The sequence below is a fragment of the Cimex lectularius genome, unplaced genomic scaffold, assembly GCF_000648675.2.
Source record: "Cimex lectularius strain Harlan isolate CLEC.00 unplaced genomic scaffold, Clec_2.1 scaffold149, whole genome shotgun sequence".
Classification (NCBI taxonomy): Eukaryota; Metazoa; Arthropoda; class Insecta; order Hemiptera; family Cimicidae; genus Cimex; species Cimex lectularius.
The window spans coordinates 439,642-466,016 of record NW_019392736.1 but is presented as its reverse complement, the minus strand read 5'-3'; the positions used below and the strand labels follow the sequence as shown (position 1 = coordinate 466,016).

The window sequence follows — 26,375 nt, the reverse complement described above, 5'->3', positions numbered from 1 at the left end:
TTCTGTTTTGATTTTACGAGTTACAATTTATTTCATATCAAAATATTTCTAAGGTTAAGAAAAATAAAGCTCACAAAGTTTTCCAGTATGAACTCTGTATCTTTTTCTCTGTTTGAACAATTATGATACTGTTGAAAATATATTATATAAACTATTGTGTATATATACAAGCACACAGTAACACATCCATTTGTTTGTAGACAAACAAATATATAAATATACATTTTTGTTGTATGGGCTATCTTTGTCCAAATGAATTCAATTTACTTTGTATGCAACAAAATCAAACATAAATAGAAACCCCAGTAATGGTTATGCTTCCACTTAAATTAAATGTTTAAATTATAACTAATTTGGCACATACAAACCTTTTATTAGTTTAAAACATTTATATGTTCAAAAAAATTTTTAAAAAAACTGGGACATGAAGATAATTCAACAAATAAAACTACTTTAAAAAAATATATGTATTAACTCATGTACCATTTATCTACAGATTCATTTAGAAAAAATATGTAGGCCTAATTTTACTGCTGTTCTAGTATATTTCAAAAGTGTTCAAAACGAGACTTTCATTCCAGATATACAGAAAATTGCACTCACCCCACAATTGAAAATGCGATACGATTCATACTACAATTGGATTTGTGCAGAAGGGAATAATTATTGAAAATTATGTTTAAATGGAACTCATAAAATGGCTTAAAAAAACTTACTGAGGCTTCTTCTAAAAACAAATATTAAATAAACATTCAATGTACATGTTTGTTTGTAACAATTTCATTATTTCAATCGTGAAAATGTCTTTTGAGCCCTTTGAATTTCAAAAAGCATTACAAAATTTAGATTTTTTTTTTAAATTTATAATATAAATAAAACAAACAAAAATAAAATAAAATTGTACAATTGTAACAATAATATATTAAATTATATTGATATAATTTTTTACACAATTTAAAATATAGGAAAATACCAGTAATTTGTTTGGTATACATAAGTGTGTAAAATTAAAACAAGGTTTACAATTGTGATATGAAAGATATCCTCAACATTGAAATTAGGAAATCAACATTTCCTATTAGCAAAATCCTTGATGGTCGATCAATAAAATCTAACTTCTATACATCAACAAAGTGTGTTTGGTTGTATAAAAACATGAAAATTATGTTGTTGTTTTTTAATTTTTCAATTACAACTTCCACTCCTTGTGCTGAAATAAAAACAATCCAAAAGGGGTGGATGTATGTCAGTAAAATAATGCAATGCAAGAGAAACCACACTTCTTTTAGGGTTAATGTTTTTGTATTTGTTCCCAATGTCCTGTGTGGAATGTTAAATATAAAAGAAGAGGTGCGTTAAAAAAAAAAAAGAAAAAAAAAAGGCATTGGATTTTTTTTATAGTGAACATATTCTTTAGTTACTTATTAGTTGTTACAAAATTAAAAAACATGTAGAATACTATGGACATTTTTTTAAATATTAAAATGAATAAATGACTGATTGTTTTATATTTAAATCAAATAAAAAACGGCAAAACTACAGTTCATTTTAGTCAACTATAGGTAAAAGATATTAAACAAATCCAATGACCTTATAAAAAATAAATAAATAAATAACATTAGAATTAGTTTAGTGAGTTTGATCTGATTACATATTTCTAAAAAGAACGTGATATTACCACAGCTTTTTTAAATTAAAAACTAAACAAAACTTTTAATTTTATGTGCTTGGCTTTTATTTATTTATTTTTATCTCACAACCTATAATATAAAATGTACTACCTCTTATTAATAAAAATTATATGTATTAGTATCTAACATTACAGATTTCAACAACAGTTATGGTACACTAATGTATCATAAAACAACATTTTGTACATTTTATTTGATATAAACTTCAACAACATAATTTGTGTTTATCGTGTTATAAGTAATTTATTTCCTTAATTAATTTACAAAATAAAATTAAGAAATAAATAACAAATAGCTTAAAAAACCTTTTTTATTTATCCAATTATTGTTTAATGTTTTATCTGTTGGATTTTAATGTTTAAGCACAGTTGATGTGTTACATTGCTAAAATAGTCTACGATTATTTCTAAAGCAATAAAATTCCAAAATTATTGGTAACACCTATAACACATCAACAAGAAATTTCCAGCAACTAAGGATGAAAAAAGGAATAATTTTTATGTATACATATATATAAAAATGGGGAATCAAACAATCCAATTTGGTTTATAAATAAAATTAAAATTTACATTCTATGATTCAGCGCAATTTTATTATTGATGTAATAAAGTATCAAATGTATAAAATTCATTAAATATTATATATTATATATAATATATAATATATATATTTCTCATCCATTTTTCTTTTTTTAGTATTTTTTTCTCTTTTGAACGTCAGCTCTCAAAATTACAATACTATTATTCCGATTTAATTAAAAAAATATTTGGTAGTATCGATACTTACCAAAAGAAGGCAATGTTGGCACAGGAAGGGAAGGAAGCTTGGTGATGCTATGAAGTTATATGGCTATTGCTGATGTTACCCGTTGAGTTGGAATTATACGGGTGATTTGAATTACATAAAGTTGCATATACATTATCTGCTTTGCTTAGATTTTCAAAGAAGGGTATTAAATCCAACATTTCTGTGTCAGTCATATCGTCAAACCATGAAGCTACGGGAACCTGGAAGTAAATTGGAGATTTTTATTATTAGTGTTTTTTAAAAAAATTCCTGTTAATTCTATTGGTTATTTTATCCTGTTAGGTGGTTATTTCTCAATACCTGTTACTTTTCTTGAATGCACTAATAACATTATCTTGACTTGTTATCCTTTGATTTCTTATTTATTAAAATACAAAAATCTGATAATTATTTTCTTCAATCTTCATGCAATTTGTTCTGTACGATTTTTCTCAACAACCTTGACAGGAACAATGTTTCACAATTGTTAGACAATAATGGACAAAATATATTTACATTTATTAACTTTTAACTTTCAATTGAGTATTAAAATTACATTATTTTTATAACAGGCATGACAAAACTTAATTAACCTTTTCAGGACTCATGATGAATTATATCATTCAGGCTTGGAGGCTCCTCAGGCCAGTAATGGATTGTCTCGTTCAGGCTTATACACTCCCCACGCCTTGTGAAGAGTTATTTCATTCATGCCCCCCCCCCCGGATTTAAAGAGCTCTAGCTGGACACTCATGGCATCTACTGGGCTGAGGTGGTATCCAAAGTGCAGCAGGCACCTCGGTTAACGGTAGTAAATGGACAACATCTCCTTCCCACACCCTTCCTTGCCCGTCTTCATCAGCGAACCAAATTTTTTTCCCCTTCTGTTCACAATTTGGCCTCTTTCTCAAACTTAGTAAAATTTCAACACAGACATTTTTTTGGAAAGCCATTCGGCCACAATATCTCTGTCTCATTGGAAATAGCTTACTTTGCCACTGCCCTTCCCTACCACTATCCTATTGTCTTTCTGATTTTTCACCTCTTGTCTGCAAAGTGCCCTAGGTTTTAAATTATTTACATCCACAGTAATTTTCAGAATGTTTTTTTGTCCTATTTATATCTAATTTTTTTTGTATACATATTTTTTCAACTCCATACTCGTAGTATGTACATACCTTTACAAAGTTGAAGAAAAAAATCAGTAATAAATATTTTGTTTTTTGGATAATACATAAAGAATACTTTTTGTGAAAACTAAAATTTCAATTAAATTCAACTTTGATTTTCTTCTTCCATTTACTTACTTCTGCTGAAACTATAATATCTGAGGAATGTACTGCCAAATTTTGAATGGAATTGGTGCGGCTCAAAACGAGTAAGAGCGACTCGATGCAAGATGGAAAATAAACCAGGCTGGGGGGAGGGTCAAAAATATAAGCCGGGGAACGTGTTTCAACATCCTAAAATCCGTCTTAAAAAAGTTAAAAACTGTACAGATACTATAATATACTGTACAGATCTGGATATAGATATTTATATTCATTTATTTTTTTAAATTTATTTATTTTATTTTATTATTATTTTTAGAGGAATAACCTAGGTGAAAATGATATTACTTGTTTTAATAAGTGGGTCTGACATCAATTGATAAGTAATGACCAAATGTCAACCTTCAGAATTTTATAATTTGTTTTAAATCACATTCAATGGTGAATAGCAGAATAATAAAATATCTTACCGCATTGTCTGGATGGAATATGTAAGATGCAGGTGAATTATCGACGATAACAACTTTCTGAAGATTCCGTCCAAGCTTGTTTAAGTCTTTGACATAATTTCCACGATGGAAAACACAAGATTCTCTGAAAAGTCTACATCTAAAAACTCCCCATCTGTCTAAAAGGTCTGCAACTGGATCCGCATACTTAAAAAAAAAATAATAATAATAATAAAAAAAATAAATAAATAAAAAATAAGCACATTTTAGGACTTGAAAATACAGACATAATTTGATCTTTATGTTCAAATAATGTCAATTGAAATTATTTGTAAAGTTATTCTATACAGTTTGAAACAAAAATATTATAGTAGAGATAGAGACAAGGCCTTGGTTTCACTTATGAACTCTGACAATAACGCTGTGCATGTTTTCAAAAGTCTGTGCAAAACTAGGCAAAAATTCAAACAAGTTATTCAAAGAGTAACCAATTAACCCAAATAATTTGCTTTATGTTTTTATTTGTACTCAATATTTTCTATTAATTTGATAAATGTGATCACAATTTGTTTTTTACATGGACGCAGCACTAACACTAAGGTCAGCGCTGCACCCATATGACATGCCATGAGAAAGCAGCCAATGCTGGCACTCAATGAGGAGTTAAGGGAAAAGTGGTCTCGAGGCCACCGTCAATTAAAGCAACATCATCGGGATAGAAATGTGTAGAGAAAGCTCGATCAATAGGGTTAGGTTGGATCAAAGGTTGATGTGAACCCTTTTGAAACTGGGAATGGATCAGTTCATTGACAAAAAATGTTGATATTGTAGATAGTGAGGTTAGTGATGTAGTAAGGAGCTTTGACAATTTGTCTGAGTACTTTTGATTGGAAGGCTGTATGTTGGATGGCTTGGCAGAGCCATACAATGGTTGCAGTAAAGTCTTGTATTAGGTTAGTTTAGTTTTCAATTTTCAATGAATTCGTTCCTATGTCTTATATTAAGTTGTTATCTCATAAGTCGTGTCGGGATTCCACATCAGTCTCTGTCTAGACTAGACAGTCTCTGTCCTAAGTATTTGACTTGAATGGATGTCGGTATCTCTTTGTGGTTGATGTACAGTGAAGGGCAAGACTGTTTTTCTATGTGAACATACACTGAGTACATTTTTCTTCATTCAGTTTTGTCCTCCACTTTCCGCACAAGTCTTCAATAAACTCCATGTTTTCTTGGATGTTGGCAGGAGCTTGGATAGGATACCAGTTAGACGAAAAAATTTCAGTAGCCTCCATGTGGGGTGTGTAGGCAGGTCAGCAGTATATATAATATACAGGAGGGACAAAGAAATGTTCCCTTGTGGGACACCGGCTTGGATTGGTCTGATTTCTAAGAACTTATTGCCGCACCTACTCTGAAGCAGTGGCTGGTTAGAAAGGATTTCAGGATAAGATAATAAGGAGTGGGTAAACCATTTAATTTTATAAAGCAGGCCTGGCCTAAAGCACAAGCTATATCTAGGAACACACCCAAGAAATACTCTTTATTCTCTAGAGCAAAGGAGATTGTGCAACAACTCTGAAGCCTCCTTGGATTGTGGAATGATTAGGATGGAAGCCGAATTGGGGAGAGTGAATGATGTTATGTGTATCTAGAAAGGGTGTTAAGGGCTTTAAAAAGAGTCTTTCGAGGATTTAACGACTGTTGAAGGATGTAGGAGGATATGTGGTTTGGAAGTTTGTAATTAGGAATGAGAATAATGATAGAATATTTTAATGAAAGAGGATAGAGTAAATAAAATAAAATTTACAAAAAGTCTTTTCAGAGGATCTTCGGAAGAGGTCAAAACAGAGAAAACTTCCTTACGGTTTTCGCCGAGCCCCGTATCCTTTGTTTCCCCTCGTCGTAGAGATTGTTTTTATCGGTTTTTATTGATTTGATCTGTGATCCTACTTTATTGTTATTTAAATTTTAAAATAAGTTAATTGTATATGTATATATATATTTGGGAAACGTACTGTGATCATTTGTACCTGAAAAACTAAAAAAAGGTGGATTTTATTGGTTTTTTAGACTTATATGAGGTAACCTTTCTCGACCACGTTTTTTAACTTTATTTTTACTGTAATTTTAGCTATAATTTTTAATTGTTAATGTATTCCATTTAAATCAATATTTAGATGCTGAGCCGAAAAAAACATAATGTACTTCTGTGCCCAAAACACCATGTTGTTTAATTTCCTATTAAGGTTTTAAAGTAAGATATCCAATTATTGTTGTAATTATTGTTTTTTCATGTTTTAATTGTTTGTTTATATGATAATAAAAAAGGCCCTGAAGATGACAGTATAAAACTGTCGAAAGCTCGGCGAAAACCGTAAGGAAGTTTTCTCTGTTTTGACCTCTTCCGAAGATCCTCTGAAAAGACTTCTTGTATCCAGCAGGTCGATAATCTAGTTCATCGTTAAAATTTACAAACATAAATTAAACATGAGTACAAAAGAGTAAAACCTGTGAAAAAAGTATTGGTATATATAATAAAATTATATCAGCAAAAATTCACTCAGGAATACCTTTGCTAGGCTTGCAGTAAATAAAACACATTCATACAATTCTCCCATTCTTTGTAGGAAGTCATCTACATAAGGCCTCTTAAGAACATATACTTGATGAATGGTCCCGTCAATTTCAACGGGGACAACAAAGTCAGCATTGTTGATTGGCTAAAATTATAATAATGCATAACAAAATAATAATAATAATATATTATATGAAATAAAATAATCACTTTGAATGAACTGTGAACTAATGTTTCATCCAAATCAATGACCATGCATTTTTTATGCATGTCCTGATGTCGTACTGGAGGTAGAAGATATCTAGGTGATCCTGAGCTTACAACTTCAGTATGACAAATAACTTCATTCACTCCTGAGCCCTTGGATCCTTTCGGACTGTCTTCGCTTCCAAAGCAGCACAGCAGAGACCTCCATAATCCTCTTCGGCCCTTCTTTCCCCCTATAAGAAATATTGTATTATAAATATGTTAAATAAAAAACAGACAACAAAAGAATTTTAAACACTTTAAATTTTAAATGTGGATAAAAAATTATTATTTAAATATTGTGAGTTGCGGTCTGGTGTGATGTAGGTTAGCAAAACATTTTCTTTATCAAGCCAAATTTTCGATCTTTATTGAGATCATCTTCCAGCCCTGGGATTTATAAATATTGTTTAAATTATACATATACATATAAGATATGAATATAATGTGGATAAAAAGTTGATACTTTTATATAGGTCAAATAGTTTTGTTTGTGTCCTAGACTGAATTAATTTATCCATAAATATTAAAACACTGCTAAAGCAAAAGTAAATATGTGAATTGTAAACTGTAAGTATAAATTTAGTGTATTTATAAATGTTTAGAATTCCAATCGAATTTTCAGATAATTTTTAAACCACAAAAAATTAGGATATCACTAATGATAATAATAATAAAAACACTGCTACAATGTAATAATCATCGTTGAGATAATTCCAGTTATGACAATGAAATTATAATTATATTTTTAGCAATTAGTTTATTATAAACCAACAATTAATTTTAAAAATAAGTAATTTATAGTTATTATTTTTTCTTAAAGGAAGTAAAACTGTTCCAATTTAAAAATGGCTAGAGGGGATATTCTGCATGTTCTTATATGTATAGAATTTTTTAATGGAAAGGATTGGGTTAATCTCATAAATAATTTCAAATATTAATATATAAAAGATTAAAATGAATCTATATATGTAAACAATATATTCAAAAATTCTACATTCGTATTTTGTTTTTTTATTTCAAACTATATGTATTTTTATCGTTGTATTAATTACAACATATGTACTTATTTTAATGTAAACCAAATTAAATGAGATTATAAATTCATGAGAGTTTAAAAAAATTATTTAATTATGGTTTGAAAGAAAATTCACCAAACATCATTTAATGACAGATTAAAATTTAACTAACAAACAACAACAAAAATTTATTACTTAGCTTTGCTCTTAATAATGCGTGTTACCTCCTCTGGCCTCACAGAGGACCTTAAGTCTCCTAGACATCGAGTAAACAAGCGATTGGATCTCATCTTGTGAAACAGAATCCCATTCTTGAAAGAGTTTAAGAAGCTATTTAGCACATGGAGGTGGCAAATGATGTCTCTTTATCATGTCCCATAAGTGTTCTATAGGATGTAAACATGCTCTAAGGAGAGCATTCTGGCCAATTCATTGTGGTAATCCCTATATCCTCCATGTTATGCTATATGCGGTCGATTATTATCATGCATTTAACTTGGTTGTCCCCAATAAATGGAGCAAATAGGATCACAGCTTCCAGAAGAACTTCCTCAATGTACCTTATAGTCAAAGTATTCTGTATGATAATCAGTTCATTTAACGTGGATTCCACCCTGTACCATAACTAACTGTCTTTGAAAAGGACTGTCTGTGAAAAATGAAGCTAAGCATTCTCTACGCCTTCTCCACACACAGTCCCTGTCATCTGTTTGTCACAAACCAAACCGGCATTCATCTGTGAAGATAACAGCCCCCCACCCCATTGTTGAAGTGACCATCATCTCTTGCCATCGTACATCACAGTCGACCACTACCTTCTCTTTGATTGAAACTTCTGGTGGCCCTAATCCATGGTTGACCATCATCGATGGTGGAGCGTGGCACACCCAGGACTTGGGCAATGTAACAGATGCGATGTAACGGATTGGCCAAAGCATGGATTCCCAGATGAGATGCAAAAAACCGTGCTTTTAAGAAAAAATTAATAGTTTTTCACTCAAATTAATTGTTTCATCAAAGAAAACAATTCAAAAAACCTAATATGGCTATGTAAATAAATGCTGTAATTTGTATATTTAAAATATAAATAAAAATATTTACTTAGTTTTTAAATATACAAATTACAGCATTTAGTCATACTAGGTCTATTTATTTTATTATTGTTATTTATAAGTTTATTTTATTATTTTGTTTATTATTATTATTATTTTATTATGTCATTTATTTATTGTTATAAATGTAAGTGTTGTGAATAAAGCAATTTTGTGAGGAAACTATTTCCATTTATGTAAGTACTCAATTCCTTAATCCCTGTTGGCTGTCTTGTTTTGTTTTAATGAGTTATGCAATTAAATAAACAAGACACTGATAAGAGGTGAAATTTTATTCCGTTTTTAAGGTTTTTCTTTTAGCATATTACTCAAAAACAACTTGCACACTGCTAAATGGATTGATTGTTTAGAATCAAAATTAAGATGCATGGATTAGAGTTTTGAAAAAAAAAATTTGTACCAACCATCAATCCTCAGAAACTTAAGCCATGGAAATTGTCTTCATAATAGTAAATTTCTGAATGTTTGTACATTATTTTTCTTATATTCTTAATAAATACACTGATCGACAAATTTAACACACTACTCAATTTATTTAGTTTAAAATTAAACCCATTATCTTTTTACATTAGTTACAAGTAATTAGGAACTATCGTAATCAAAATAAACAGTAATTAATACTTTGTTTACTTTCTTTGTTTACTTTTGTACTGATTAATCATTTTCACAAGAAGTAGCATCGTTATGTCCTTCCATCTGCTAAAGATCGTTTTTAGTTAATCTTTTTCCTTCATTGATTTCATTTGATATTATTGTTATTCTTAAACCTTTTTCAATGGCTCCAATCATGCATTTGAGTGACCGTGGCTTAATGACAAGAATAAAAATAAAGATATGAGTGAAAAGGCATTGAGTTCTATCGTAAAATCAATGGAAACTGCTGGACTTACTATCGCTTATTTGAAGAACAAAATTAATATGGTTAAAATCATGTATAAGAAAAAAAACATTCAATGCTTCTGCGAATCAAAAGTTGACCAATTTTTATTGAAACTAGTGAACTTTTCATTGGCAAAGCCAAACTGAAGTTGAATGAAATCTACTGTGAGAACACATCTTAACTACACTTCCAGACAACTTTACAATAAAAAATTACTATTTTTTATTTCTTAAACTATTACTGAAAAGTTCAAAAAAGGTGAATAAATATTACAGCCTGATAATACAATGCAGTAAAAAATATGTAATATCTACTGAGTCTTCCCCCCATTTTAAATTAACACAGAGGTTAAAGACTGACTATAAAAACAACAGTAGTCGATACAACATGAAATTAGATGAACATTATTGCTTTATGTGCACTATTTTTTTCTTGGGGTTTCTTTTCAGGAACTAGACAACCATCAAATTCACTTTCTTTTTATTGATATCAATTTTGGGGGCATCAGCCTCCCCTCATCAGTCTCGTTTTCTTTAAGAAACCCAAGAAATATAAAAAGTCAAAAAATAAAAGTAAAAACAAACTTTTTTTTTTCTTTTTAGTTTAAAAGTTAAATTGTTGTTACTTTCCAATGATAACATGATTACCCTGATACTTTCTGCTATGATTCTCCTAATTTGCAGAGTAACTATTAAAACAACTAGTTTTCTATAAATGTTATAAACTTAAATGGAGATTATTGTCCAAGTGGAGGTACTTTTTTAAATTTAAAAGTTTAATTGTTGATACTTTAGATGATTAGTTAGTTGATTCAATTAGTCTAATGGACGTGTGTCAAACAAATGAACCGTCCGTACCCCTACACACGAAGTCAAATCATCCGCCAAGACAGGTGGCCCAGCAGGCACAAGTTCCGATCACGTTCTCATCCCGACAGGTTGACTAAACTTAAAAGACACAACTCTGCATTCATCACACTAGCCACCTAGTTGAGTCAACTGAGTTCATCATAGAAAATGTTCTTTTTACATATCTGTATTAGTCCCGAGATGTGGGACAAGAAGTGTGAGGAATATAACGACAAAATTAAAAAAGTGAAGCTTGGAGGGAAGTCGCAAGGCAGAAGTAAGAAATCCTTTTATGACTGGGTTTCCTCCATTTTGTAAAAGAGCAAGCACAAGAGCTTCCTCAGGTTCTAACATCGTACTGACCTCTGTTGAGAAGATAAGTTGTTTCCATAACTTGCCTGGCGTGAAACCACCAGAATCAACCAGTAACTTAGTTAAATCAACCAAACCTTCTCGCATGAGAGGTATAAAGATGAATCACTTTCTCCCCCCATTCTAAATAAACGCAGATGTTAAAGATTATACTAATTTGCCAAGTATCTATAAAAACAACCGGTTGTTCATACATTATGAAATCAGATGGAGATTTCTGTCTTAAGGACTCTATTTGTTTATTTTAAAAGTTAAATTGTTGATGGCACTTTCCAATGATTACCCTATCATTTTCGGCTATCATTGTCCTAATTTACAGAGTAACTATAAAAAGAAACAGTTTTCTAGATGTGTTACGAAATTAAATGGAGATTGTCTTAAGGCACTATATTTTAAGTTATAAGTCAAATGATTGATGATATTTTCTAATGATTACCCTGATTGACATAATTTGAAGAGTAACTATAAAAACAATCAAGAGAATTCATCTTAACTGCACTTCCAGGCAGTTTACAATACAAAATTATTATTTTTTGTCATTTATTTCTTCAAATAATTACTGGAAAGTTAAAAAATATGAATAAATATTACAGCCTGATTCCTTCTATAGTGCAGTAAAAACTGGATAGTAAATACTATGTCTATCCCCCATCTCCATTCTAAATAAACACAGAGGTTAAAGATTATCCTAATTTGCAGAGCAACTACAAAAACAACTGATCTCTCGAATTATGAAATTAGATAACGTTTATTGTCTTTAAGGCACTTTTTTTTTCTTCTTTTTTTTTAAAGTTAAATGTTGATATTTTCCAATCATTAGCCAGATATTTTCTGTTATAATTGTCCTAATTTACAGAGTGACTATAAAAACAACCAGTCATCTGGATACATTATGAAATTAGTTAGATTAATGAAAACATTTATATAAGCTCAAATCTGCATAGAGTTGAGCCTATCACTTCTCGCAGCTCACCGGCAATTCCAGCTTTTGAGTAATCTACAATAAATTACCAACAGGCCTCGAGAATCACCCAGCCCTGGTGCTGGCATGCATGGCACACTCTCACTCACTCTTATATACATACCATTTACTCAGGGCGGTAGAGTACTCGATAATCCTCCATCACTCTTTACATCTATTACATAACAAACCTATCTGACGGTCAGTCGATGGGGTACTCAATATTCCGCCATTGGTCCTATCACACTACACATTCACACCAAAAAATACATTCACTCTCAACACATGGTAGGGATATAAAACTATTAGTTTTATATATAATAAAACAACCCAGTTTCCTCCAAAAATCGAACCAGAGGAAATACTTGCTGCCAGCTCAAGCACCTACGAGCCAAGGAATTACATCCTACAATTAGGTGGAACACTTTAAGCAATCTTTCTCTACCAACAGGGCTTGGTTCAAAGTGTCCATGTATCTTACAGATCACCTTCCCTTAATCAGGACATTGCTCGTGTTACTTGTGAGCTTCTCTACCTATCCAGCCCACCCACGCTGCCACTTTCTTTTAATTGTTTTTTAATGCTTTAAATTGTTGATACTTTCCAATGAATACCCTATTATTTTCTGCTAGAATTGTCCTAATCTACCGAGTAATTATAAAAACAAAAAGTTGACTGGATTCATTATGAAATTAGAAAGAATATTGTCAAAGTCAATGCACTATTTGGATGTTGTATAGTACTGCCCCCCCCCCCCCCATTTTGAAGAAGATATTACTTTACTGAAAAATCGTGTGTGTTGACGTTTGAAGTGGCTTTTCGTACAACTAAAGATGCTTTCTAACAGGGTTCCATTAGAGTTTCATTGCGGTAGAGTGAAATGGTGTAATTTGAGTTTATGTAAAATGGGGGGAAGTACTACAGAATTTCCCTAGTCGAAAACTACACTACTGCTCCCCAATTGTTATCATTCTTTATCGCGTCTCAACCCTTAAACTTTTGATCAAAGTGTATATTTACATTATTAGTTAATCTCTGTGTGCATAAGTAACTGACAATGCTGTTCTACTTTCATCAAAAGTTACAAGGTTGAGACGCAAGATAAAGCTCTTGTGTTTGGTGTAATCAGGAAAAACAAGAAATGTTATTGACAGCAAAAGAAGAGGAAACCCGTATAATATTAATTCCAACTTACATGATGAAGCTCAAAGAGCTATACAATGTTCTCAAAACTGATGGTAGTGCAGTGCAGTGGTTTCAAGAACAAGGGCTTATCTTGCATATGCTTAATTGTTCCATTTGCAGCGAATCTGACTCTCAGGATCTGCCATGAACCGCAGCAGCGTAAGTCATTGCCTCATGCCACAAAAGAGGTTTACAACCCCATAATAAATGTATTTCTGTGTTCAGGGGCTTGTGTTTTCCCATATGACTTTAACTTATCATTTTACTCACATTATCACAAATTATAATTTCCTCATACATGGAACCACTGATTAATTATCTGCTACTCTCCATCTACGATCTCTGAATGAATATCTTATTGTTGGGAGGTATGTGAGTTCTGGGCCGAAAATCTGAATTCTGAACAAATTAGTGGGCCAGGCTCAATTACTGAAATTGATTAATCAAAAGTGGGGAGGAGAAAATACAACTGAGGCAGATTAGTCGAAAGACAATGCGTTTTCGGTTTAATTGAGTGGACCACCAAAGAATTTCACTTTGAACTTTCTCCTAATAATAAAAGGGATGCCGCGAGCCTCTTACCACTTATCATAAAATAGGTGAAACTTGTGACTACAATAATCTTCGACCAATGGAAAGCGTACAACGGATTGATCGAAATGAAATATTCTCATCAGACGGGTCAACCAGTCTATATATTTTGTTGATCCTGATACTCTTGCACACACACAGACCATCAAATCAACATGGCAGGCCATAAAACGCAAGCTCCATGGAGGAGGCACTAACAATATTCATCCGCATCTTTGTGAATTCTTAAAGAGAAGGCAATTTCAAATAACGAAAGCTGATCCGTTTGTGGATTTCGTGCAAATTATTAAAACTTTGTACAATCCGAATTCAGCTTATTAACCACTTACATGTTTATGTAATCAAAAAAATTAACGTTTTGATTCATCATAGAGTATTATTTTGTACACTTTTCCTAGAAAAAAACCATGGGGCAAAACTGTAGTGTTCCCTTTTGAAGAACTATTGTTCTGCCCCACATTAGAAAAGTCGATTTGTGTACAACAATTACGCTTAGTGAATTTCCAGCTCCTACAGTGTTTGAGAGAAGATCTTGATGCTTTCAAAAGCCACCTCAAACATCAAAAACATGACTTTTTAGTTAAGTAATCTCTTCTTCAAAATGGGGGCAGTACTATACAACACCCCACTATTTTTTTAGTAGATAAGTTATATAAGTTAGATTGTTGATGATACTTTCCAATGATTACCCTGATACTTTCTGCTATGATTGCCCTAATTTGCTGTATAGCTATCAAAAGTAACCTATATTTAAAATTAAAAATGTGCAATTTACTAATTTATTTTTCTTTAATCCAACACACGTTTATATTATGCACGCGGTTTTAAGGACTTGAGGGAATGTGGGGGGAATGGAAACTGTTTTAATTGAATATTTTCTTATCATGGGAACAAAACAATAAGGTATCAATTATATTGTGTTTCATAACTGTGTCAGAGTTAAGAGCAACTTCCTTGAATAATAAAAACATGTCAAAATAAACTTTTTTTTAAATAAATGATCAAAGTGAAATAACACGGCAATTTAGAGAAATGAAGATGTCCAAATAATATGCGACTCGCAAATCACAATGAGGGCAGAAACCATTATTGACTCATTCTTCAAAGAAAGATAATTGTATGAGAAAATAATTGCATAATATAATCAAGGAAATTATACAAGAATGGCAAATAAAAGATTAAAACAGATTGAAATTTGATTGATCTGTAAATATATTAATCAAGCATCGTATAATGTAAACTTGTATAATACGTTAACTTTATATCGTGAACGACAAAAAAAGGCGTTTAATAGGAACAACGTAAATTTAGGTTAGTCCTCTGTTATACGTTATATTATTATTGTTTTTGTTTTTCTCGGTACAATTAGAATAACTATCGATTTGGGGAAATATTTCTCATTTTGGAGAGCCGATTTCGTTCAATGGAATAATTGTGAGAAACGATAATAAGAGAGAAACTCCAAGGTTGAAATCCATGTTTACATATTCAATACACGCCTACTTTGGCGATTACGATTTACGATTTTACGATTAATAAACAAATAGGCATTCAAAGGGTTAAACTAGACCGTTGTTTGTATTGTTAATTTATTTTTAAATCACTCCGTTTTAAAAGGCTGGATCTAGATCGGAAGAATTGTTTGAAAACGGTTATATATAACAGGTGCAGGTATTTTGTGATTCTGGGAGAATAATAATTTTATGTTACAACTCACCTCTGTCGGAGGAATAATTTCCTATTTGGTCGTCATCGCGTGCTACTTGAGTAATAATGGACGTTGCGTCCATTTAAACATTTGTTCCGTACTTTTATTTAAAACCTCGATTTTTAAAAAAAGAAGGGTCAAAAAGAAAAATAGTTAAAAACCTGACTGCCAAAGGCAAGATGGCAGATATTTCTTATTTGTTGTGGTAACCTACGAGGAAGACGAGTCAAGCAACCACTGAAACCCAGAGCTCAAAGATTATTTCCCTATTCTTTAAACATTAATTATATATGTTGCGAATTTAAACTTGTTTCCCACTTATTTATTTTATAGTTTGCCCTTATGGCTTTTTTCCTTTAGCGAGCTTTACAACATTTGAATTCATTTCTATTAAAACGGCCTTGTTCGACCCCACTACTCTTGTTCGGCGCCACTTTTTTAAAGTTTCATGGAAAAACATGATCACAGACAATTCAACAAAACAGCAAAATAAAAATCCACCTTGTAATAAAAGCCAATTTTATTTATCTGATATGTCTGAGCTTAAAGAACACTCCGAAATAGACAAAAATAATGCATACTCATTGAGTTTTCATTATCATCACTAGGACCCAGCTTTACGTGCAATAAAAATCCTCAATTATGCAATATAAAAATATAATTTAGTCTAAATACTAACCAAAATCTTTTGAATTAATATATGCTTAATTAAATAAATAATTTACTGGCAAATTTATGCATAAATTATCATTGATGTATTACCAATCAGATAAAAAACATATTATATTGGATAAAACCAAACCGTCCATGGGCGGTACTTATGCACTGCCTCAAATTTTCCATATAATTTGTTCTAAAAATATTAAATACACAGATTGAATGTCAAATGTTTTTTTACAAGTACATATTCATTTTGAAAGGAAATAGGACAGAAAAATTTCAGTCCTACAAAAAATCATATAATTTGAAATATACAAAATAAATAATTACATTTAATTAAGCTTGATATGATTCAAGACGATGGTTCTGCTTACCTGGCCTGCACCAATTCCCTCAGAACGGTTACTGCTGTCCGTGACAGGTTCTCTCAGTCTCGTACTTTTGTTTGAGAGATACCACGAGCTGGACCGTCTCGGTGAAACGCTGGTGGTCTGGTTATCTGGACACATAGGCCTGGAAGATGACTAAAAGGCAGATGAGGCAGCTAAGGCTGGAAGTCTCAACCTCCAGAATTAACCACCATGATCAAGCCCTCTGGCGCTAAAAATGTAAACAAAATTTGGCCTCGATTCATTTTGGCCTTTGTTGGTAAGAAATGTATCCACTTAGTTTCACATTATTCTTATTCAATGTTGCCACCTGATTCTTGCATGTTCAAAATTCATATTCATTGATGCCAGTATTTTTCAGTCACATATTATTGAGTGACAGAATACTGACAAGAAATTTATAATTATTAGTTTTCGTGCTTATTATAGCTTCTATTTATTTCTATTCAATTTCCGCTTCAAATTTGCTCTGAATATGTCTGGTGTGAAAATTACCACCAGTTCCAGTTAGTTTTGTGATAATTTCTTACACTTATTTCCCCTTTAAAATGTTTTCTTCCTTCCTTGTCACAATAATCTTACACAAAAAATTGTTGTTTACCATTTTTCAAGTTACATCCCAAATGTGACCAAAAAAATTAATAACTGCAGAAACACTTTGAACAAACACGACATAAAATTGAAATGTAAAATTTTAAAATTTGACTACTAACGAATTAATTAATGAAACGCCATTTAATTTATGTACCATGATCGTCTCCGATCAGTCAACACTCACTGGTTTAATTGGTTGCTTATTTTGCCTCTTGAGTGCTTGGACCAATAAAAAGATCAAGCTATGAAAAACATTATTGTTTAATAATTAATATATATATATTTAATCATGAAAATATACTTTTTTATGTAGTCCTAATGATAATCAAACTGTTGTCTTTAGAAGANTGTAAGAAGAATTGTTCAATTGTTCTGGAAATTCATGTTTTTCTTATACTTTTTTTAATCTATTTACAACCTGAAAGACTTGTTCATGTTAATTATTAAGTTCATTTTTATTATGTATCACTCCTTTCATTTTTATATTCAATAAAATCTCACACACATCCTCACAAATATTAAATATCATCAGTAATTTAATAAATTTTAATAAAAATATAATACATTCAAATTGTTATTTGCTGATAAAATATCATTTCTTATCATACATTTTCTCTACATAATTTGGCATTTTTCAAAATAGGACTAAAATCGAAATTAAATGAAATTAAAAAATAAGCTCAACTTCTCAATCGCACCATAATTGATTAAAAGGACAATCACAAAAGAGGTAATAAATATAGTGGAAGTATTCTGGATTTTGTTCCTAAAAGTAGTTGATGATATTCACAAATTTTCTAGTTAGTTCGATAAACATCACAAGAAACAAAAACAACTATGCACAGTTTTCTTAATTGACAGCATACACATTTCTCACTTAGATGGTCATCGTTGCAAAAAGAAAAAACCTCCAGTCTTTCGAGTTTATATCTATTTGTTCTTCACAGCTCTTGACCTCCTTAATATACGCCCACAGAACATTCCACTAATAAACGTCATGCCAATAAAGGTCAGAGCAATGACCATAAAATATTTCCGCGACGGAGAAGTTGACACTTGACCATACAGTTCACCTAGATTCTCCATCTATAAATATATGAAGTTAATTTGGTGTTAAAATTTTAAAAAACTGTCAAAATACTACTAACTCTTCTTGGGAGCTTGATCTTGTACATTTCAACTCTTTCCTTCAACATTTTCTCACAAGACCAGTGTAACTTCTGATTGAGGTCTTCCCCATGTAAAATGTGAATTAAACATTCTAATTCTAACAGAATAAATAAAATGTGGATTATTATTATATCCCAAAAACAATAATTAACATTAAAAATTGTTGTCGCTTACGCCTGCCTGCGCCCTTTTCAACTGATTGGCAGTGTGTTTGTAAATCCTTTAAACAAGCTTTGTATAAAAGTGGATCCGTCTGAATATCAGCTTTTCCCTCGTTGAGGAGCTCAATAATTTCTTGTTTACAGACAAAATCAGAAATCTGCCCATTGTACAAAGCTTGTTTTAGGCATTCTTCAACCTCGCCTCTGTCTATCTTTGAATTATCATTTTCATTCTGACACAGTGTTTGAATCTACAAATAAATTGAAATTATAAAAGAGGAATTTTGCGCAGCAATTCAATCACTTACAACCCAACACAAACAACCACAGAGTCAGCAAAAATAATGGAAAACAGTTATTTTCTAAAAGGATAAGTATAGAAAATTTTCTAATAAAAATTGACAAATGATAGAAAGATAAAAATAAATATAAATCTGCAAAATAAAGTTGAGTACATTAAAACAAAAAGAAAAAATTAAAGAAAATACCTCTGAATAACACACTGTTGAAAGAAGTGGATTTAACTTATAATTAAGTGCAGCTTCCCTTAAAGAATTTACAACCTGTGCTTCACATTGTTTCGACAAACGACCCATTCGAAACTGTGTCTAAAATAAATTTTAAAATCTTTATTATTTCTAAACTTAAGAATAGGTATAAAAATAATATTAGCATCATAAATTACCTTAAGACATTTCATAACCATCGTTTTTGTAGTGTCCCGATCTGTATGATGCGTCAAGGCGCTAGTACAGTATTCAGTGATGTCTTTTCTACAACTAGTTTGTAGATCAAGATCAAATCTGTAGTCTGTAGATTGTTCTATCATCCTCTGTACAACTATTGCCCTACAGTTGTAATCAAATTCTTCAAAAAATTTATATTTCTAAAAAAAATTGGATTTATTTTTCAACATTAATTCATATTTTCATATCAGTACTAATTCAAATAATTAATTACTTTTAGGCAATTGAGGGGTTGATCAGAGCTGGTTAAATTGCGACAGAATTTATCTAACATTGTTTTACACGTGTGTATCAGTGTGTAATCAGAATAGCTATCTGTAAGCTCTTGCCTTTCGATCAAAAATATTCTTCTTTTACAAGATTCACTCAAATGAACCTTTTTCGCCATCAGGCATTCCAAAACCTGCAAAATTTCAATTCAACAATTAATCAAATATGATAGTATTAAACAACAATAAAACTCACTTTAGCATTGCCATGTGTAACTTGGCCACAAATAGTTTTAATATCATTATTACAATCAGCTTTTAGCTTAGGGTTGAGGTCTACATTTTCTCTTTGTTGTAATAATTGAGATCTTAACTGTTGATGGCATTCTTTAGATATATGCTGTTTGCTTCCCATTAATGTATCATTTCTGATTTTTTCACTGAGGCACTTCACAACCTCTGCTTTATCTTTTGGTCCTGGACAGAACCTATTCACATGAAATTTACAGGCTTTCTGAAAAAAGAAACCATTAAACAAAAATACAGTTTAAAAAAGATTTTTTAGGAAAACAATAACTACTTTAAATTTATAGGTGAAATGATAATCTTTGAGACTTATTAATTGCTGATGTTCAACAGCAGCCCTACACTTCAAGTGTAGTTTCATTAGAGGATCATTCTTTTTCTCTATGAGACATTCCAAAAGTTCTTGCCCTTTGTCCTGAAATAATGTACTGTTTTTATTATATAAAAGCCAAATGGAAGAAACAAAAAAATACCTGGCAAATTTCATTAGCTACATCTTGGCAGTTTGTAGTAATAATAGGATTCAGCTCAATAAATTGTGACTGTAGCTCAGTAAAGTTGTAAATCGACACAGTACATTCTGGCTTAAGTCTGAAAAATTCCAATCATGAAGAGAATCAAGACATTTCTTGAATAATAGACTATAAGTTGCTTACTTCTCTAGGTTATCTTGTAAACAAAGGATCTCTTCTCCTTTGGCACTTTTTTCACTGCAGAATTTCGCCAAATCGTCAATACATGCTAATTCGACGTTTGGGTGAAGGTCAACATTAAGGGCTCTCTGGCGCATCACTCGCCTCACCTCATTACTGCACATTGGAGTCAACTAATCAAAACATATATCAATTAAAGAATAAAATCCAAAAGAAATATTCACAAATAAACTAACTTTACTTACTTTATCAGAATTAACAAACAAACAAGGCAAAACAAAATTTCTGTTCCTATTTGAGTTGTGAGCCCAGATTGGATTTGCACCACAAAGCTCTGAAGCTTGTTCATTGCACGCTTTAAAAAGCATTGGATCTAGCTTGTAATCTCTTGCTAAAAAGTACTGGACTTGCCGAAGAGATAGTTCACACTCTTCAGTCATCAAAGAAGTCCCAAGCTTATCTATTAAGCAATTCATGGTCCTGGAATTTGTCAGAAAAAGAAATTAAATAATGATTTACTTTTTGTTTAATTCCATTCAATTCACTAATTTCATGGTCCGCTTGACCAATTAATTATATTTTTGTTTAATGTTGTTAATGACAGTGATGTATGCAATATTGTGATATTTTGGTAAAAGAAAATTTATAGCTGTTGAAATCAAACACCTCCTGCATATCTTCTTTAAGGGCAAAATGTTTCATACATTGGGAGACAAAAACTGAAGAATCTTTTTTCAATCAAATTCCAGAGTCATGCCACCAAGGAATTTAACGACTGGCCCTATTTCATTTTTTGAAAATAACTTGGAAAATTTTAAATTTAACTTTTGCAACAGTAATTTTTGTTCATGGTGATTACATAAACAAGTTACCTGGCATCATCACGAATAAAGCTGTTGCAGGCGACACTAGCAACACTTTGGCAAGATTTCCAAATTATCGGGTCAGCTTTCCAATCTTCACCGACATCAGTTTCTTTTATTAAGATTTCAATCTAAAATGTACAAAGTTGGAGTGATATAATTTAAATAATTCTACACTTACTAGAAACCTACCTCGGCTAAGCAATTCGGTGAAATTTTATTTTTTCTTCTGACTTTTGCTTGATCCATGAGACAGTGAATGGTCTTCCCACCAAATTCAGTTGGAGAACAATATTTACTTATGACCCTTGAACACTGGTTGACCAATTCAGGCGAAAGTCTGTAATCTTCCAGTAACATCCTTCGGTGAGCGAGCATTTCTTCTTTACATTTACTTTTAACCAAATTTGAATCTGAAGATAATTTCAAATGAATGTTTATGAAAACTAAATTAATTGGGTTAAGCTTTATTTTTTTGGACCAAATTTAATTAACATTTCTATTTAAGCTACTTTCATTGTAACCTACTACATTATTTATTACTAAATACTCTACATTTATAAGTATAAATTAAAATTTCCAATGTCCAATCCATGTATAAATAATATGCGAATTATTTATTGTCTACCTATAAATAAAATAAGATAAATAATTGTAACCATTACCATAATGGGTTGCATTTTCGAGGCAGAGTAATATCTGTGCAAGTCGTATATTTTTATCATCAGACACTGACTTCCTACAATGGTTATTTCTTATGTCTTCCCTGCAAGCTTTCACCAACCCTTTGCTCACCAGGTAATCTTGTGCGATTAATTGTTCATGGCGAAGAAGTTCATTCCGGCACTAAATATATACAAAAATACATTGAGTAATTATTTTTTAAACCTTAACAGCTAGCCTACCTGTGAAGACATGTCCATTTCATTTCTATGCTTAAGGAGACATTCATACATTTTTCCTGGCGCAATTTTTAAAAAGGTTTTACAAAAATGCTGCCTCTCATCTTTGCAGGCCTCAAAAAGTCGGCGGTCGTATTTTATATTTTCGCCTTGAATCTCAGACAATCTTAAAATTTGCACCTGACATTTTTGGTTTAATTCTAGTATATGATTTTGCAGACATAAAAGAACCTTGAATAGACAATTTTAATTTAATATTTTTTTAAAATAATAATACAAATTTATGAAACATACTTCTGATCCTGCATGAGAGTTGCAGTTGAATTTTATCTTATCACTCACACAATCTTCAAAATATGGCTTCATCGCCATAGGTTGAAAGAATGGAAGAACGCTCAGACGGTTTACAATACTGGTACAATTTACATTTTTAATACTAGTTAAATTATCCATGAAACATTTGAAGTACTGCGCTGCTGTTAATATTTCGTTGAATGGGCTCACACATGAAATCATTCTCAATTCATCATGGCAAACGGGTTCAAAGAGTTTCAGCACCTCTCCGTATCTCAAATTAGAAATATATTCGCCAACTTTCATTCGACAATCATCAATCAATTTCAAATCAACACTAACGTCTTTTGGATCATTGGAAATATCCTAAAAAAATTGATTGATTATTCATTGTATATAGATTTTGCTATAGGAGTAAAAAAAATGCAACATAAAATAGTAGATCTGAAGAATTAGATCCATTTAAGAATATTATATTGATTTAATTAATTAATATGGAATTAAATAAATTAATTCATAATTAATACATCAAATAATATATATTAATAATAATTCTTAACATTTTTTTTTTTTTAAATGGTCTGATGTTAGACCTTGGGATTATCTGTACCACCACCGAAGTTAGGCTTAAGGGCTTAAAACAACTGTACATTTAATAGCTAGTCTAATTGAGGGTCGATGGGATGCTTGATATTTCACCATCGACGCTATTGTACTACACCCACATTCACACATGTAAATACATTCTCCTACTCATTCATTATATGGAGCCAAGGAATGACACCCTTCAACTTTCAATTAAGTGGGACACAAGCAACCTTTCTCTGCATGCCTGACACATACGCAGGCTTTGGTCCAAAAGTTACTGTCCGTATGTTAACCACCTACTTTATGAATAGTGAACTTCTTCCACCAACTGGTTCACTCAAGAAAAAGGCAATCAACCAAAAAAGAAGATGAGAATTAATTCCTTACAACTATTTTCTTCAAACACAGATTCTCTATTATGGAGTTCCATAGCTTGGATTGTACTACTTTAGATAAAATATAGAATGTTTTTAACTTATTTTAACAACTACTCCTAACTTATTCTAAGATAGGGACTGGATTACAAAACAATATTTAAGTTGATTATTCTTGTCATAGCTAATAGAATTATTATTCATTTTATTATGGATCAAATGAAGCAAAACTGAACAGTCAAGAGTACAAAAACATACATAAAAATTTAGAATTTAAAAACTTAACATTAGATAAAAAGAATAGATTACAACTAGATAATAACTGCAATAGATAACAATAAATCTTGTGGCCAAGGAAAAAAATCACACACAAAAAATAAATACAAGGCTACGTGAATCACCCTTTTAAAGCTCATAAAATCTTGTTTTTGAAAACTGACAAGGAATCTGAGAAAGGGTTTACAGAATGTCCATACCGATTAATGTGCCAAACTATCTGAGATAGACAATATTCCAAACGTTGTCCAAAAATTCGTCCTATGTTGGGAAAATGGAATAGCTCACAGAAGCGGAGTCAGCACTGGGGACTCTAATACCAATGCAGGCAAGATCTGTGGGGAATCAATCCTATTGTTAAATATTTTCAAACAATAACAAGGCCGAAGCCGAAATTCTTCTTTCTTCTAAAGAGTCCAGTCCAACCAAAACCAGTCTTACAGTATAAGGGAAGTCACTACTGTCATATTCATTTTGAAAAGCAAATATTTACATATTTACATGCCCTCCTTTATTCCATCTCAATCATATTAATTTTTAATTATTTAAAAATTGTGAGATGCAGTCTGGTGTGATGTACATAGGTTTAGAAAAACATTTTCTTCTTCATTTTAACGTGCCAATGTTTCAATTTTTATTGATTTCGTCTTCAGAGCCTGGGATTTATAAACATTGGAATTATATAAAAATGATACAAATACGTGTAATATGTGAAAAAAATTAATTTATAAAATGATAAAATATGTGGTGATTAGTGACCGTTAATTGATATTTATTTAGAAATCGTGAGATGCGGTCTGGTGTGATGTAGGTTTCAGAAAAACATTTTCTTTATCGTGCCAACGTTTCGATCTTTATTGAGATCATCTTCAGGGCTCAAAGTGTTTGTCTTCTGTGTAATTGTACCATTCTTGCATGTCGTGTCGAGAGTGCACAAAAAAAAATGATAAAAATTCATTTTTTCATATCTGATATGTATTTGTATAATTTAAACGTTTATAAATCCCAGGCCTTGAAGATGTTCTCAATAAAGATCGAAACAATAAACAAAATGTTTTTCTAAACCTACATCACACCAGACCGCATCTGACAATCTCTAAATAATCATTAATTAACGGTCACTACATACCACACATATTAATTTTTTTTAAATTCTAGAACCATAATTTTTGTCATTCTTTCTTTCCATATTGGTAGAACACCTCAATAGCCAAAATAAGACAAAATCTGCACTAATTGTAATAACATTATCCGTTCTTTGGATCGTAGGAAGCATTTATGGAGTATAGCTAGGAAACAATGTCAATTCAATTTTAACCATGCCAAAAACTAAAAATAGCTTTCTTTGTACTATTTTACAGATACAAATCTTCTATATTGAGATCACAGATAAAGTAATATTAAGGGCTAAAATTTAAATTTATAAATGAAAAACCTTTTGTTTACTCACATAGGAAAGTATACAGTCTGCTATTTCAATGTCTGTTTTCACTTCGGCCGGAGAGCAGACTTTTCTGGCTGACTGGCATTCGTTGATTTTTGATATGTACTTCCAAATGCCAGTAGTCGTTCCCGTGTAGAAAACATCATTTTCACCGGCGGTGAAACATAAAAAACAACATAGGAAAACGGCCGGAAAAAAGCCGGGTGACATTTTAAACGCTTGATTAAGTACTTAAGAATCAATTCCAATTGACAGGGACGACAGGACTGACAATACCATAAGACAATGGTAACATCCTAAATTAACTCTAACATCAACAAAACAACAAATTGATGATGATCCAATGACTGCACGTCTGCACTCCAGTTGTTATCATTGATATGAGAATCGATGTCGCTAGCGATAGTAAGCTTATCCAATATCCTGTATATGATAAAACCACACAGCAGACTCGTACATCACTTTCTTTCTTTTTTTAATTATTCTGTCGAATCAAGCATTTCAGCCTCAATTACTGTTAAATATAACTCAGCAAATCTAGCTAACTCTTGCTAAATATTTCTTTGCCTTATAAAAGTGTAGATTTCCTATCAGTTTTGATAACTTTTGGCCTCTTATTATTCAGAGGGTTTTCAAATAAAATTGTATTCATTGTATTACAAATGCATATTGTACAAGTGAGAATGTACAAACTAGAGCAATTTTATACGCAAACATTTATATAAATTAAGTTATACAATGTTTTATTATACAAAACAAGTTTAGTTGTTAGTAAATGCAATTTAAAAAAAACGTAGCAGCCATCGAAGCCACCTTCTACAAGTTTAATGACTTTTTAGAAGAAGGTGCTTTAAATACGACTTGTAAACTTTAATAAATAGAAATAGAAATGTTTTTAAGTATTACAGATGAAGGTGACGGAAGTGTGCATTTCTGCATGATGTGAAATGGAGAACACAGTATCGGTAAGGGATAAGATTAAGGATCCCTAAGTAGTTCAGTAAAGGCAAGGGATTTATTAATCTCTTCGTATCATCTGCAAAAATCACTGA

The 26,375-nt window shown here is 31.3% G+C and overlaps 2 protein-coding genes across 2 annotated transcripts; both read right to left on the bottom strand.

The window, feature by feature from the left end:
- Positions 1 to 243: 243 nt before the first annotated feature.
- LOC106667905 (carboxy-terminal domain RNA polymerase II polypeptide A small phosphatase 1) lies at positions 244 to 15,934 on the bottom strand. The gene is made up of 5 exons (XM_014396165.2): positions 15,704 to 15,934; positions 6,983 to 7,212; positions 6,768 to 6,917; positions 4,219 to 4,404; positions 244 to 2,698 (listed from the first exon to the last, which is right to left on the bottom strand). Exons 1-5 carry the CDS (start codon positions 15,774 to 15,776, stop codon positions 2,525 to 2,527), a joined length of 813 nt encoding a protein of 270 aa, XP_014251651.1. The 5' UTR covers positions 15,777 to 15,934; the 3' UTR covers positions 244 to 2,524.
- Positions 15,935 to 18,131: 2,197 nt separating this feature from the next.
- LOC106667977 (Golgi apparatus protein 1) lies at positions 18,132 to 25,771 on the bottom strand. Its single transcript, XM_014396327.2, has 17 exons — positions 25,330 to 25,771; positions 22,642 to 23,007; positions 22,351 to 22,578; positions 22,111 to 22,291; positions 21,638 to 21,858; positions 21,455 to 21,576; positions 20,828 to 21,062; positions 20,586 to 20,755; positions 20,403 to 20,520; positions 20,204 to 20,344; positions 19,880 to 20,137; positions 19,629 to 19,817; positions 19,354 to 19,554; positions 19,157 to 19,276; positions 18,682 to 18,919; positions 18,486 to 18,604; positions 18,132 to 18,423 (listed from the first exon to the last, which is right to left on the bottom strand). Exons 1-17 carry the CDS (start codon positions 25,531 to 25,533, stop codon positions 18,268 to 18,270), a joined length of 3,267 nt encoding a protein of 1,088 aa, XP_014251813.1. The 5' UTR covers positions 25,534 to 25,771; the 3' UTR covers positions 18,132 to 18,267.
- Positions 25,772 to 26,375: the final 604 nt, after the last annotated feature.

What these genes read in the sequence shown, in the direction of transcription:
- LOC106667905 (XM_014396165.2), bottom strand. Translation starts at nt 15,776, where the DNA reads ATGGACGCAACGTCCATTATTACTCAAGTAGCACGCGATGACGACCAA. An exon ending in TAGTTCACAGTTCATTCAAA is followed by an intron (nt 6,918 to 6,982) that starts GTGATTATTTTA and finishes TTATAATTTTAG; the next exon opens with CCAATCAACAATGCTGACTT. An exon ending in TTACTGCAAGCCTAGCAAAG is followed by an intron (nt 4,405 to 6,767) that starts GTATTCCTGAGT and finishes TTTTTTTTTAAG; the next exon opens with TATGCGGATCCAGTTGCAGA.
- LOC106667977 (XM_014396327.2), bottom strand. Translation starts at nt 25,533, where the DNA reads ATGTCACCCGGCTTTTTTCCGGCCGTTTTCCTATGTTGTTTTTTATGT. An exon ending in ACTCTCATGCAGGATCAGAA is followed by an intron (nt 22,579 to 22,641) that starts GTATGTTTCATA and finishes TGTCTATTCAAG; the next exon opens with GTTCTTTTATGTCTGCAAAA. An exon ending in ATTTCACCTATAAATTTAAA is followed by an intron (nt 20,138 to 20,203) that starts GTAGTTATTGTT and finishes TTCTTTTTTCAG; the next exon opens with AAAGCCTGTAAATTTCATGT.